Source organism: Ranitomeya imitator, chromosome 2, assembly GCF_032444005.1.
Source record: "Ranitomeya imitator isolate aRanImi1 chromosome 2, aRanImi1.pri, whole genome shotgun sequence".
In the NCBI taxonomy this organism is placed as follows: Eukaryota; Metazoa; Chordata; class Amphibia; order Anura; family Dendrobatidae; genus Ranitomeya; species Ranitomeya imitator.
This window is the reverse complement of record NC_091283.1, coordinates 176,151,464-176,167,914: the sequence shown is the minus strand read 5'-3', so window position 1 is coordinate 176,167,914 and position 16,451 is coordinate 176,151,464. Positions and strand designations below refer to the sequence as shown.

The 16,451-nt window shown below is 43.0% G+C and overlaps 1 protein-coding gene across 5 annotated transcripts in view; it reads right to left on the bottom strand.

The window, feature by feature from the left end:
* KCNT1 (potassium sodium-activated channel subfamily T member 1) overlaps nt 1-16,451 on the bottom strand; it is a 370,149-nt gene that overhangs the window by 10,850 nt on the left and 342,848 nt on the right. For all 5 annotated transcript variants that reach the window (XM_069748033.1, XM_069748032.1, XM_069748037.1 and 2 more), the window contains 7 exons: nt 14,783-14,917; nt 7,008-7,119; nt 6,693-6,794; nt 5,854-5,937; nt 4,947-5,075; nt 3,802-3,822; nt 2,436-2,736 (listed from right to left, as the gene is read on the bottom strand). In XM_069748033.1, the coding sequence (XP_069604134.1) occupies nt 2,436-2,736; nt 3,802-3,822; nt 4,947-5,075; nt 5,854-5,937; nt 6,693-6,794; nt 7,008-7,119; nt 14,783-14,917 (884 nt within the window). The remainder of the gene's footprint in view (nt 1-2,435; nt 2,737-3,801; nt 3,823-4,946; nt 5,076-5,853; nt 5,938-6,692; nt 6,795-7,007; nt 7,120-14,782; nt 14,918-16,451) is intronic.

Below are 16,451 nucleotides of genomic sequence, written 5' to 3'. Positions count from 1 at the left end.
CCCTTCAAATATTTTACCAACAATAGAGGTTAGACTTACTGGCCTATAATTTCCAGGTTCACTTTTAGAGCCCTTTTTGAATATTGGCACCACATTTGCTATGCGCCAGTCCTGCGGAACAGATCCTGTCGCTATCAGGTAACAGCAGCTTGCTGACAGTTTCCATGAAGCACCAGAAGATTTAATGATCTAAAACCCCTCCAAAAGTAATGAAGACCTATTATAAAGATGCCAGTGTTGGTCAAAGGTGAAGAAATGAGATAACTAGAGGTCAACTCCACCACGAAATGGGTAGTGCATGACAATTCTGACAACCAACCTTAAGTAATCCATCAAGCCAAGGGGGCTCATGTAGGTAGTGGCCAGAGAAATAGGAATACAGTGGAGAAGATCGGGGGGTCACAGTGGAGACTCCCCTCGTATAGATGGTCAATAAAGGACTGGCTGAATGTGGGAAGGAAAGGCAGCTAAAGAACAGTGTTTGGAGCTCAGTAGATGTGCCCCATACTAATGCCTCACCATTGCCAAGGTATTCTACATGTAGGACCGACCCTTGGTGGCTACTTCATCATCACACTGGGTACGAAAAAAGCAATAGATCCCACGTGGGATCTCAGATGATCTATTTGTAATGTCAACAAAAATGATCGATCTACAAAACATACATAAATGACCAATTATAGGGGTCTGCTCAGTGAGACATCCGGGGGCACCCCAGTTTGGAGATGATTTTAGGGTTCGGTCCTCCTATGATAGGACTAAATTACACTAAGAGGTGAGGACATGGGGATCTTCCTGGATATTTATCTGTCAGGTTGAGAAGGCCAATCACTTTAGATTGAGGCTGTGTGCACACGTTGCGGATTTTTCGCGTTTTTTCGCTATAACAACGCATACATTATGCATCCCATCATTTAGAATGCATTCCGCAATTTTTGTGCACATGATACGTTTTTTTCCACGAAAAAAAAAAGCATAGCGGTAAAAAAACGCAGCATGTTCATTAATTTAGCGGATTTTTCATGTTTTTCCCCGCTATTTAATGCATTGGGAAGCTCCGGGAAAAAAAAGCGCAATAAACGTGTCAAAAACGCGAAAAAAAACGCATGCGGATTTCTTGCAGAAAAATGTCCGGTTTTGCTCTGGAAATTTTTGCAAGAAATCCTGAACGTGTGCACATAGCCTTAAAGAGGACCTGTCTCCATAAATATGTACCGTATTTATTTATTTTTAATCTGGTGTAAATGCTGCTGTTCCCCTGAACTCAACATTGTTTTTTTTTGTTCCTGCTCCTCCTCATTCCAAGATAGAGCCCCTTCTTCCCTGTATATAAATCTCATAATTTTGGCCAAGGGGACAGGATTCTCATGAAAAGAGGAGACCATATCTCAGGAATAGAGAGGCGGAGGAGCAAAAAAATAAACCCAGGAATTTTAGCCAGTGGTGAAATACGCGTCGGGGTGAAGAGTTGTTGTTCCCGACCTTCCTAGGTATATTCGTTTCTTTCTTATGCTGCGGGCATTGTACGGTATGTTAGAAATGGTTTAAAGCTTACTTGATCCCCTCTTCACTGGTGGACATTTCCGTATACGTCATGGGGTTACTTTGACCTATTAATACCTTCTATTTACGCACGATGTGACCTACTTGTTCCCTTCCTACTGTTTGGATATTCCCTCATATGCAGTAAGGGTACTCTGACCTGCTACTACCATGCTACCTTAGACACTGTGGGTCTCGGATGTACTTGGCATCTATACCTTCTGAAACTTAGGGTGACCAGTAATACATTGGATTCAGGGCATTAAAATTGAAGAACATTGGCATTTACACCAGGTAAAAAAAAATACATATTTATGGCAAGTGACAGGTCCCCTTTAAGGGACACTAAACATAAAAAAGTAGAAAAATAATCACAGTACGTCCGTTACTATTTTATCTCCTATCACAATGTAAACTTTAAAAAAAATGAACAAAAACGTTGAAAAGGATCGGTACTTGAATAAAACTTCTGTTTATCTATAAAGCAAATCTCAGTGTCTCCTCCTCCTGGTCCTGTGTTTAGCTGTTACACAGGTGACTGCAGCAGGAGCCTCCCCCCTTTGTGCTGTCTGAAGGATAGAAATATTTTCTCATCGGTACTGATGCACGAGCCCAGGGTGGAGGCTGGGTATAAAGCATCACAGAGCGGAGCAGATCCCCCAGCATGTAGGGGATGTCTCACTATAGTGATGAACTTCTGTTTACAGAAGATATAACCTATAGACCCCCGTTTCACCATACGGGACCTCCAGGGCTCCGCATTAGTCCCACCCCCATGTCCGGTAGCAGACGGTGCTGAATTTATCCGTCCCTCCAGTATTGGTTACCTAACTCTCTACATATAAAGCACATGCACATAGCAGCACATTGGCCTCAGAGCAGCGATCACTTACCGTAACCCGTAGTCGGGAGACCCAGATGTTTCATGCGGTTTTTCACCAGTTCGGACAGTTCCTGGCGCTCAGATCTCCGGTACAGGTTCAGCCTTTGCTGACTGATCCACTCGGCCGTTTTGGTGGCCTGCTTGTTGCCCTTCCTGCTGAGCCTCCGTGCCCACTGCATACTCTTCCTGCGCAGCAGCGGGTGCTCGGACTGATCGCTGGACGTGGAGTTTCTGTGACTGGGTTTCGCCATCCAATGCTCCTTTGTGTCTTTCGTGTCTTCACAGTCTTCCACATTGATGGAGATTTGCGACTGAAGATGGAAGAAAAAAAAAAATAACACAATGAATAAAAGGTAAAAGTGGGGCCGTCGAGCTTGGTAATGAGCCGTAGTTTTTGTGTCTCCATGGTAACGTGGGTCTCCAGATCACCATTATTAAAGGGGCTGCACTGTGCCGTCACACTGGTCGGGATAGATGCCAAGGCAACGGTCCGACACACCGCAGATAATGTGCACGTGTCCGGGACATTACCAGATACCTGCTGGCTGTTGAAAGGTTGCTTTGGCAACTTTTCTACGCGGCGTGACGGCATGAGTTCAGAAATGAGATATTTTGTGCTGAAATTGTGGCGTAAAGTGAGCTAACTTACAGATTTGTAAGGTGAAATTTAGACTAGTCGGTCAAATTTAAAGGTATTGACGCAGAATTTGATACTGATGGACTATCCTTGGGATAGGGCATGGATATCCGATCGGCGAGCGTCCAACACCTGTCAGCACGTCCCATGGTGGTACACTGTGTAGTGGCTGTTCACAGGTACTACACCTGCGCGCCTATTGAAATTAATGTGATCTGGTCTGCAGTACCCAAAAATGGCCACTATGCAGAGTACAGAGCTGTGCTGTTTACTTCTGGACTCCTCTGGACCAGCACAGCTCCGTACATTATGTAGTGGCCGTTCCCATGTACTGCAGCTCCACTCCTACTGAAGTGAATGTGATCTGGCCTGCAGTACCCAAATATGGCCACTACATGGAGTTGAGAGCTGTGCTGTTCCAGCTCCATACACTATTTACCTCTAGCAAGTGCTGGAACAGCTAATCGTCAATGAACCTCCTACAGTCTGATATTGGTGACCTATCCTAAGAATTGCCCATCAATAGCAAAATCCTGGACAACCGTTTACACTGTGGAAACATCAGCCAATTTTAGCTAATCTGCGGCGTTGCGTAGCCTAGCGTTATTGAATTGAATGGCACAGGGCTGTAATATCACATGGACAGATGTGGAAAAAAAACAACCATGTTTTTCTATTATTGGATGAACCCCACAAACATGTAGAAATCTCAGGGTAAGAAAGTGCAAGAACAACCTACCTGCGTTCTGATGTCGTGCGGCTGTGAAAAGAAATACGACATTTTTAATGTCACCAATTTACACAGTAAATCCCAAATACACTTGTAAGAAAAAAAATTTTCTAGCAGTAAAATAACAATTAGTTTAGGGACGAGCGACCCCAAAGCATAATAATCCAGGGGGTCTGTAAAGCGTTAACAACCCTAAAATATCATACTCCTCTGTCCAGGCTCCCACACCAGTCTCCTCTTTGCTATACGCCAACACTTCAGGTGCCAAGGAAAGCCGCCAAAGAGTGAATCGGAGTGTGGCGGGGGAGCATGACATTTTATATCCCTTTCTGACTCATGAATCCAGGAAAATGGCGGACAGCCTCCATTCTGCTGGATTTCCGCAAATCAATTTCCCAAAACAATGCAAATTTACTAAAACCCGAGAATTTTGGGAAATTCTAAACAAATTCTAGCAGTTCAGATCCATCTGCTCATCCTTAGGGTAAGTTCACACTGGGCGTTTTGCTGTGTTTTTTTTGCTGCTTTTTTATGCTAATTTTCAGCTGCTTTTTACAGTACCAGCAAAGCCTATGACATTTCAGAAATCTCCTGCACACACGTTGGTTTTTTGTGTGATCAGGATTTTGTGCTTTGCTGCTCTTTTTGGACATAGAGCATGTCACTTCTTTCGGCGTTTTTCACCCACTGGCTTGAATGGGTGTTGAAAAAACGCAGCAAAAACGCAGGTATCATTATTTGCTGCGTTTATTCTGCAGAAAAGTCAATGGACATTAGCCTGGACAAAGAGACACAAAAACGCACCAAATCAGCACCAAATCCACACAAAAACGCACTTAAACCTGCGTTTTTGCCGCAGCTTCTATCCTGCCAAGAAATCCGGTTTTGCTGCAGCAGAAACGCCCAGTGTGAACTTACCGTTAGGGCTCCGTCATCTGTTGGTTAGATGCCCTAGTAAATCAGCAGTGAATTGGTTAGTCACATTCCATACACGGTGACCCGAGGGGCCGATCACATCCTTCCCTCAGACTATCTGCATTTCTTATAACTTGTAGAGGGATGACTGATGTGACTGGTGGTGAACTATAAGGGTGCATTCACATGCTGAAGGAAAAATGGCATTGTTGTCCCAAAAAATACTGTCAGACTGCTACCTCCGATGTAGAGAACATGTGTGACTGGGTCCTGTAAATCCCAATAGGAATCTCTGCGCTGGACGAACAGAGTTTCTGAAACAGCCGCCCGTACGACCGGATCCAAAGGTCATCCTCTGTGATCTTCATCTGGGGGAAGGAAAACAGATCGCACCCTGATCAGATTAATGGAGCACTGAAGGCACAAGATGTCAGATCAGGTCCACGTTCATCGTTCGGTGGTGTCTGACTATACAGTCATTTCACAGCAGGCTCGGACTGGCCCATAGGGTAACAGGGGAATCCTCCGGTGGGCCCCTGTGCAGATCTGGGCCCCCAACCCCACTGTATGAGCAGTACTTGGCATAATTCAATTGATTCTATACAGAAAAAGTAGCATCTCATCATTCATTAATCAAACTACCCAATGTATTATTATATAGAGATGTAGGTCAATTTGTGAACCAGGCAGTGTAATATTTGAATGCAGGTGGGCCTCCAAAGTCAGTGTTACAGGTGGGCCCTTGGCACCCCAGTCCGACACTGTTTCACAGCATTGGGGTGTCCAACTCCAAGATCTGTGTTATTTTTACAAACAGCTGGTAAAAGTCTACACCTTAACTGCTGCTCTGAAGGCAATGTTTCCCTGGTCCACCGCCCGTCTCTGCTCACTTGGCTTCGCTGATGACTTATAGACACATTTGACTGCTGCAGACAATCACTGGCTGCAGCATATACACTACACTATTACAGTCAATGATTGGCTGCAGTGTTTACATGTCGACGAACAACATCATCCCTGCAGCCTGGTAACCAGAGACCCCGGGAGGAACCAAGGAGGGTGACATGTTACCCCTTTTGTTATTTTAAATCACTGTAAAAAAAAATCATAGGGCGTTACCACCCTTATGGGGTCACCAGCACTTACCGCACACAGGTACCCCGATCCTGGGGTGGTGTCCAGTCCTAGGAGCAGCCTGGTGATGGTAATCATGTAATCCTTCACAAAGGACTGAATGAGAAGGAAAAAAAATGCAGAAAACGTTATTCGGATCCAATCTTGCTGCTTTGTTATAGCTATCGGTGGTGGCGTTCCTCTGTTATTTCTCCTGGAAATGTAGGAATCAAATCACAACTGGCCGCTACCAGCCGAGTCCGGGATTGTCCAATCAGCGACTGATTTGTCTGGGTACACCCACTTGACAATTATGGTAAATTATGTAATATTAGTCATAAATTTCCAAGAGGGACATCACAATTCAGTCATTTACTATAACAATACAGAAAACTGCAGCCCCCATCACTGCCTTCCTTGTACTCCTATGAAGCCGACCAGAGGTAACAAATAAAATTAATAAATTTGACATATATATATATATATATGTAATTCCTTAGGGGGACTAGAAAAAAAAAGGAAAATAAATTAAGAAAAAATGCTTTTGAATCATGCCGTATTTTTATTGTGCAGTAACTGCTGCAAAACGGTGGAATCGCATGTTTTTCTCACTATTTTGCCGCATTTCCATTATAAAGTGAATAGTGTCATTAAAAACGACATTTTGTCCTGCAAAAAACAAGACTCGCGCGGTTGTGGACGGAAATATAATGGAAGCGCAAAAATGAAAAATTGCTCAATCGTGAGGTTATATCTGAACCTGCGTAAGGCGTCTGCACGTGTTATAGGGAAGCGGTACATTAATATACGGTATATATTTTTTTCCTCTTAAGATGTGCGATTGTCGTCTCCGCGTTTCTTTTCCTGCTGACCTGATATAACAACGTGTCCAACATGCTGATGCTGAAAACTCTGCCTGCAGCAAATGGGAGGCGAAACATGAACGCCAGGTTGGATCCATTCTCTCGTTCTTTCTGCAGAGATACAAGTAGAGAAGACGGACAGGTAAGAGCCTCCGGGGCGCTGTGATCGGGGGGATAACATTTCTACCGTTCTTATGGCGTTGCCTCTAGTGTTATTGCGGTAACTAGAATAGCCGGAGCGACTAATCTCTAGGAGGCGGCAGTCACCCACCATATGGACACAGATGCAGACTTCATTGGTTTTTTTTTTTAGTTTTTACTTACTTTTTCCAATTTAGAAAGTGCCAAGGAATAACAATCTTTTGCTCTGAACTGCATGAAGCGCATGTTGGACGGGTGGGTGAGCTCGGTGGTGATGCTGAGGCTCGGAAACAGTCTGCAATGAGAAACAAAGTAAACAAACAAAAAGTTATAGCATGATGGGATCAAAGCCTGTGGGGACATCTTCCAAAAATGTGTGCTGAGAACTGCCAAACTGTAACTAAAGAACGGCGCCATACGGTAATAATGGTGCTACATAGTGCCATACTGTGCGGACATATCACCGAATCACGGGCCGTTTCTGTAACAGCGCCACCCCTGGCGATGGTGCCATTGTGAGCAGCTCTGCAGCGTCGATCCATTCACTTCAATGTGGCTGAGCTGCAAAACTAGACTCAACCAATGTCCAGGGGGTGGCACAGTTTCTGAAAGATAGCTGCCATGTTTTTTTAATTGACAAAACTATTAAAGTAAAAGTATCGGAAAATGACTTTCCGGTTAAAATAAGTTTTAACATATACGTTAGATATATTACAAAAGGAAGAACAATAAATATATTGCAAAATGATTATGAAATCGTGCAGTTTTCACTCACACTGAGCCGTGTAATAGATGGATAATTCCTGCTCTGTAGAGACCACTTCCCAGCACTCTCATTACCATCACAGGCAGGATTACAATGAAAGGTAAGGTAACATATACAGTGGGGCAAAAAAGTATTTAGTCAGTCAGCAATAGTGCAAGTTCCACCACTTAAAAAGATGAGAGGCGTCTGTAATTTACATCATAGGTAGACCTCAACTATGGGAGACAAACTGAGAAAAAAAAATCCAGAAAATCACATTGTCTGTTTTTTTTAACAATTTATTTGCATATTATGGTGGAAAATAAGTATTTGGTCAGAAACAAACAATCAAGATTTCTGGCTCTCACAGACCTGTAACTTCTTCTTTAAGAGTCTCCTCTTTCCTCCACTCATTACCTATAGTAATGGCACCTGTTTAAACTTGTTATCAGTATAAAAAGACACCTGTGCACACCCTCAAACAGTCTGACTCCAAACTCCACTATGGTGAAGACCAAAGAGCTGTCAAAGGACACCAGAAACAAAATTGTAGCCCTGCACCAGGCTGGGAAGACTGAATCTGCAATAGCCAACCAGCTTGGAGTGAAGAAATCAACAGTGGGAGCAATAATTAGAAAATGGAAGACATACAAGACCACTGATAATCTCCCTCGATCTGGGGCTCCACGCAAAATCCCACCCCGTGGGGTCAGAATGATCACAAGAACGGTGAGCAAAAATCCCAGAACCACGCGGGGGGACCTAGTGAATGAACTGCAGAGAGCTGGGACCAATGTAACAAGGCCTACCATAAGTAACACACTACGCCACCATGGACTCAGATCCTGCAGTGCCAGACGTGTCCCACTGCTTAAGCCAGTACATGTCCGGGCCCGTCTGAAGTTTGCTAGAGAGCATTTGGATGATCCAGAGGAGTTTTGGGAGAATGTCCTATGGTCTGATGAAACCAAACTGGAACTGTTTGGTAGAAACACAACTTGTCGTGTTTGGAGGAAAAAGAATACTGAGTTGCATCCATCAAACACCATACCTACTGTAAAGCATGGTGGTGGAAACATCATGCTTTGGGGCTGTTTCTCTGCAAAGGGGCCAGGACGACTGATCCGGGTACATGAAAGAATGAATGGGGCCATGTATCATGAGATTTTGAGTGCAAATCTCCTTCCATCAGCAAGGGCATTGAAGATGAAACGTGGCTGGGTCTTTCAACATGACAATGATCCAAAGCACACCGCCAGGGCAACGAAGGAGTGGCTTCGTAAGAAGCATTTCAAGGTCCTGGAGTGGCCTAGCCAGTCTCCAGATCTTAACCCTATAGAAAACCTTTGGAGGGAGTTGAAAGTCTGTGTTGCCAAGCGAAAAGCCAAAAACATCACTGCTCTAGAGGAGATCTGCATGGAGGAATGGGCCAACATACCAACAACAGTGTGTGGCAACCTTGTGAAGACTTACAGAAAACGTTTGACCTCTGTCATTGCCAACAAAGGATATATTACAAAGTATTGGGATGAAATTTTGTTTCTGACCAAATACTTATTTTCCACCATAATATGCAAATAAATTGTTAAAAAAATAGACAATGTGATTTTCTGGATTTTTTTTTCTCAGTTTGTCTCCCATAGTTGAGGTCTACATATGATGTAAATTACAGACGCCTCTCATCTTTTTAAGTGGTGGAACTTGCACTATTGCTGACTGACTAAATACTTTTTTGCCCCACTGTATATATATATATATATATATATATATATATATATATATATATATATATATATATATATATATATATATATATATATATATATATATATATATATACACACATATTATACACACAAACACTGGGGAAAATAAGTCTGCTGATTTTGCACATTTTCCCACCTACAAAGAATGGAGAGGTCTGTAGTTTTTATCGTAAGTACACTTCACTTGTGAGAGTCAGAATCTACTATATAAAGCTGAATGTGTGTGTGTGTGTGTGTGTCCGGGATTGGCATCGGAACCGTCGCAGCTACAGCCACAAAATTTTGCACAGTCACACGTCTGGACCCTGAGAGCGTCATAGGCTATATTGTGAGGCGAAATTTTAACCCCGCGCTTTCCAATTCACCAAACAATTTTGCCCCTATCTACATAATGGGAAAAAATGAAAGGAAAAGTGTAGGAGGCAAATTGACAGCTGCCAGATGTGAACAAGGGGGACTTAAAGAATGAGAGCGATGGCGCCAAAGAGTATATACTGTACAGTTGCTAAGGTGGGGCCCCGACATGGGATACTCACCACACACGGGGATATGAACACACACAAAATGCGCCACACACTACCACGTGCTTGAACACATATACCACCCTCAGCACACATTTCACCACAAATACACCAACCTCGCCACATAAAAGTCGAAACACAAAAGTCGCCACTCAAAACTCGCCACGCGCATACTATATACAGGAGGAGATGACACACAGATATATACTATATACAGGGGAGATGACACACAGGTATATACTATATACAGGAGGAGATGACATACAGGTATATACTATATATAGAAGGAGATGACATACAGGTATATACTATATACAGGAGGAGATGACATACAGGTATATACTATATATAGGAGGAGATGACATACAGGTATATACTATATACATGGGAGATGACACACAGAAGGTATATTATATATACAGGGGAGATGACATACAGGTATATACTATACACAGGAGATGACATACAGGTGTATACTATATATAAGGGAGATGACAAACATGTATATACTGAGGTGAAAATGAAAAGGGGTGAGTGCAAAATGAGAGGAGTGAGGGAAAATAGTGGAGTGATCGGAAAATGACAGATGTGAGGTGGAAAGAGGAGTGAGGGAAAATAGTGGAGTGATCGGAAAATGACAGATGTGAGGTCGAAAGAGGAGTGAGGGAAAATAGTGGAGTGATCGGAAAATGACAGATGTGAGGTCGAAATGACAAGTGTTAGGGAGGAATGAGAGGAGTGAGGGAGAAAATGAGAGGTGTGAGGGAGAAAATGAGAGATATGAGGGGGAAAATGAGAGGTGTGAGGGGGAAAATGAAAGATGTGATTGGGAAAATGAGAGGCGTGATGGGAAAATAAGAGAAATGAGGTGCTATAACTAACCACAGATATTTACTATGCCCAGGCAACGCCGGGCTCTTCAGCTAGTCTAACAATAAAACCAGAAAATCTCATAACTCAAATACTGATTTTTTTCCCCACTGTATATAGTAATACCATTCACAATAGGTGATGTCACAGCTCACATCCTCCTCCTGTACAATGACTGATAACACCTCTATATACAGTAGATAATATGGGATCCACCATTCACAATAGATGTCACAGCTCACCTCCTCCTCCTGTACAATGACTGATAACACCTCTATATACAGTAGATAACACAGGATTCACCATTCACAATAGGTGATGTCACATCTCACGTCCTCCTGTACAATGACTGATAACACCTCTATATACAGTAGATAACACAGGATTCACCATTCACAATAGGTGATGTCGCAGCTCACCTCCTCCTCCTGTACAATGACTGATAACACCTCTATATACAGTAAATAACACAGGATCCACCATTCACAGTATGTGGTGTCACATCTCACGTCCTCCTGTACAATGACTGATAACACCTCTATATACAGTAGATAACACAGGAACCACCATTCACAATAGGCGATGTCACAGCTCACCACCTCCTGTACAATGACTGATAACACCTCTATATACAGTAGATAACATAGGATCCACTATTCACAATAGGTGATGTCACATCTCACGTCCTCCTGTACAATGACTGATAACACATCTATATACAGTAGATAACACAGGATCCACCATTCACAAAAGGTGACATCACAGCTCATCTCCTCCTCCTGTACAATGACTGATAACACCTCTATATACAGTAGATAACACAGGATCCACCATTTACAATTGGTGGTCACAGCTCACCTCCTCCTCCTGTACAATGACTGATAACACCTCTATATACAGTAGATAACACAGGATCCACCATTCACAATAGGTGATGTCACAGCTCACCTCCTCCTGTATAATGACTGATAATACCTCTATATACAGGAAAACCTATATCATGCCAATGAGTATAAAGGGCGCTTCCAATCAAATGCAAATAGCCCAAAAGAGCGAAGCAATAAAATCCCAACAGTATGAGGCAGCAGGGACCCCAATAATCACAATCAGTAGTATAACAAAGCAAGATAATAGACAAGGAGGATAATACCTATGTGAGGTCTCTGGATGGAGGGGAGTGGAAACCCCAAACACCATTCCATGGTGCCTCGCACGGCCCTATACTTTATATATACAGTTGCACATAATTGGTATTTTACCCCTCTATAACATTACAGCAGTAATTATTCAGCTTCTACGGGTCACCATTGCCTCATTTACGCTGTCATTTACTACTGCATGTAATTTAACCCATCGATGTTATATATTGAGTCATATTTTACATACTGTTGCCGCATATAATTAAGATTTTACTCCCCTCTCACATACAAATATAATGGCTATAATCTATATGGCCACTAGGAGGCACTGCTGTCTGATGCATTGTTTCTCACACATTGTAGCACAAGAATGTGAGCTATAGCTCATCATATGGTTTGCCGTCAGACAGGTCCTGGACATCAGGATAGCTGTTGTCGTTATTCTCCCTTTTTATACAAAGTTTTTGTGTTTTATCATGTTTTTCCTAATAAGGTTTGTCATATTTTCTCATTCCTTTGGCTATTATTGCTTCCTTCTTTTTGCTTATTCACCTCTATATACAATAGATTACAGGGTCCACCATTCACAATAGGTGATGTCACAGCTCACCTCCTCCTGTACAATGACTGATAACACCTCTATATACAGTAGATAACACAGGATCCACCATTCACAATAGGTGATGTCACAGCTCACCTCCTCCTGTACAATGACTGATAACACCTCTATATACAGTAGATAACACAGGATCCACCATTCACAATAGGTGATGTCACAGCTCACCTCCTCCTGTACAATGACTGATAACACCTCTATATACAGTAGATAACACAGGATCCACCATTCACAATAGGTGATGTCACAGCTCACCTCCTCCTCCTGTACAATGAGAGATAACACATCTATATAAAGTAGATAACGGGATCTACCATTCACAATAGGTGATGTCACAGCTCACCTCCTCTTCCTCCCGTCTGCACAGCGTATTAATACAACACTTTAGAAAGGTTAATGAACATCTCCAGACTATTGCTGTCTATTGTCCATGTTGTTGCTCTAATGCAGGAATGTCAAACTCAAATACACAGAGGGCCAAAATGAAAAACTTGGGACAAAGTCATGGGCCAGCCTTGATATTTATTAAAAAAATGCCTGCAATTGAGGAAGTTTTTCCCTATAATTAAATTAGAACGATTAACTTTTTCATATGGAAACAAACTAAAAAGGTTTGTCCCACGAATATAGTACATTTTACGAATAAAATAAAAGAATAAAATTAATCAAGAATGGGGCATACTGGAATAATGTTATGTAAGAGGAATAAAAAGCATATGGCCTAATTTAAATATGTAATAAAAAAAAACTTGAATTAAATAATACAGACAATAAAATGATGACAACAAATGTGCCCCCCAAACACAGTATGATACCTGCGCTATGAATTCCTTCACAGTATCCTCCACACGAATGGTATAATGAACCTACTGTACCCTCCCGTCAAAGTATAGTGACCCCAACAAAGTATGATGCCCCAACTGTGATCCCCACACAGTCCTTCACACAGTATAATGGACACACATAGCCCTCCACCCAGTATGATGCGTTCCACATAGCCCTCCACACAGTATAATGGGCCCCACATAGCGCTCCACACAGTATAACGGGCCCCACATAGCTCTCCACACAGTATTATAGGCTCCACACAGTGTAATGGTCCCCACATAGCCCTTCACACAGTATAATGGGTTCCACATAGCCCTCCACACAGTATAATGGACGCCACATAGCCCTCCACACAGTATAATGGGCACCACATAGCCCTCCACACAGTATAATGGGCCCCACATAGCGCTCCACACAGTATAACGGGCCCCACATAGCTCTCCACACAGTATTATAGGCTCCACACAGTGTAATGGTCCCCACATAGCCCTTCACATAGTATAATGGGTTCCACATAGCCCTCCACACAGTATAATGGGCGCCACATAGCCCTCCATACAGTATAATGGGCCCCACACAGTCCTACACACAGTATATTGGGCTCCCATAAGGCCCCTCATACAGTATAATGGGCCCCATACAGCCCTCCACACGGGATAATGGGCCCCACATAGCCCTCCACACAGTATAATGGGCCTCACACAGTCCTCCACACAGTATAATGGGCCCCACATAGTCCTACAAATAGTATAATAGGCCTCACATAAAAAATACTCACTTCTTCCCTGTCCCCGTTGGTCCAGTTTTGGCAGCGAGCGCTCTTAAGTTCTTCACTGCTCGGCACAGCGGGTGCGAAATAGTGACATCATGAGACCTCATATGCAGAGGGAGAATGATGGTGGAGGGAGAGTCAGCTGATGGCTCCCTCTTTTATCATTTTTTTTTTTAACTGTCGGCATCCGCGCCAAACAGTCACCCTGCCAGCCAAATTTGACCCAAGGGTCAAAGTTTGACATGTGTGCTCTAAAGCAAATCCCTAGATGCTGCTAACAGAAGCCCCCAGCAAGATTGCCATGTGCAGAAAAAAAAAATAATTAAAAAATAATTAAGTCTATCAGAAGATAAAACAGATTAAAAAAAGAATAATTACGGTAGTACAAATAAATAAGATAGATGGGATAGCCGGGCGATGACATTCCCTTTTAGTCGTTTAGATGGAGACTTGGCGGTATTGGTGCAGTAACCTGTAGCTATTCCCGCGCTCCCGCGTACAGTACACGGCTCGCTCTCCCTCGCTGCGTTGCCTCCCACTCACCCTTCATTGTCTCGTTCTGCACTTTCAATCATGACAACAAATTGTGGTTTCCTTTCTGTAAATGATTGAAGACTTTAATTATGTGAAGGGTCTCGCAGTGCCTGTGTGCGGAGACACCACCTGAGCCGGGACCGCTGGATTTATAATGCCCAACATACCTGAACATGGTCTGCACATTAACAATGGTCTTCGCATCCGCCATGTAGTCTTCCTCCGCGCTCATCGTGCTTTCCTTATCCACCACCACCAGGTTGTCTGCATAGATGATCCCACACTGCAGCAAATTATCCAAACTGAAGGGGAGAGAAGGTAAAGTCTTCAGTACCTGACAACTTTTTGGCACCAGATACTTGATAATGGGCAGTTGTCAGTATGTACAAAATGCCTTATTTAGTGGGAGAGGGGGTAAAGTCATGCACAGGTGTGACCCAAAGAGACAGAATATATGTACAAGTGCACAAGTGCTTCTCACAGAATTAGAATATCATCAAAAAGTTAATTTATTTCAGTTCTTCAATTGAAAAAGTGAAACTCATTATGTAGAGTCATTACACACAGAGTGATCTGTTTCACGTATTTATTTCTGTTAATGTTTATGATTATGGCTTACAGCCAATGAAAACCCAAAAGTCATTATCTCAGTAAATTAGAATACTTTATAACACCAGTTTGAAAAAATGATTTTAAAATCTGAAATGTTGGCCTACTGAAATGTATGTTCAGTAAATGCACTCAATACTTGGTCGGGGCTCCTTTTGCATCAATTACTGCATCAATGCGGTGTGGCATGGAGGCGATCAGCCTGTGGTACTGCTGAGGGGTTATGGAAGCCCAGGTTGCTTTGATAGCAGCCTTCAGCTCTTCTGCATTGTTGGGTCTGGTGTCTCATCTTCCTCTTGACAATACTCCATAGATTCTCTATGGGGTTAAGGTCAGGCGAGTTTGCTGCCAATCAAGCACAGTGATACTGTTGTTTGTAAACCAGGTATTGGTACTTTTGGCAGTGTGAACAGGTGCCAAGTCCTGCTGGAGAATTACATTTCCACCTCCTAAAAGCTTGTCGGCAGAGGGAAGCATGAAGTGCTCTACCTGGTAGACGGCTGCACTGACTTTGGTCTTGATAAAACACAGTGGACATACACCAGCAGATGACATGGCTCCCGAAACCATCACTGATTGTGGAAACTTCACACTAGACCTCCAGCAGCTTGGATTGTGGCCTCTCCACTCTTCCTCCAGACTCTGGGACCTTGATTTCCAAATGAAATTTACTTTAATCTGAAAATAACACCTTGGATCACAGAGCAACAGTCCAGTTCTTTTTCTCCTTGGCCCAGGTAAGACACTTCTGGCGTTGTCTATTGGCCATGAGTGGCCTGACACAAGGAATGTGACACTTGTAGCCCATGTCCTGGATACGTCTGTGTGTGGTGGCTCTTGAAGCAATGACTCCAGCAGCAGTCCACTCCTTGTGAATCTCCCCCAAATTTTTGAATGGCCTTTTCTTAACAATCCTTTCAAGGCTGCGGTTATCCCAGTTGCTTGTGCACCTTTTTCTACCACACTTTTTCCTTCTACTCAACTTTCCATTAATATACTTGGATACAGTATTCTGTGAACAGCCAGCTTCTTTAGCAATGACCTTTTGAGGCTTACCCTCCTTGTGGACTGTCTCGATGACTGCCTTCTGGACATCTGTCACGTCAGCAGTCTTCCCCATGATTGTGGAGCTACTGAAACAGACTAAGGGACCTTTTTAAATGCTTACGAAGCCTTTGCAGGTGTTTGTTGTTAATTATTCTAATTTACTGAGATAATGACTTTTGG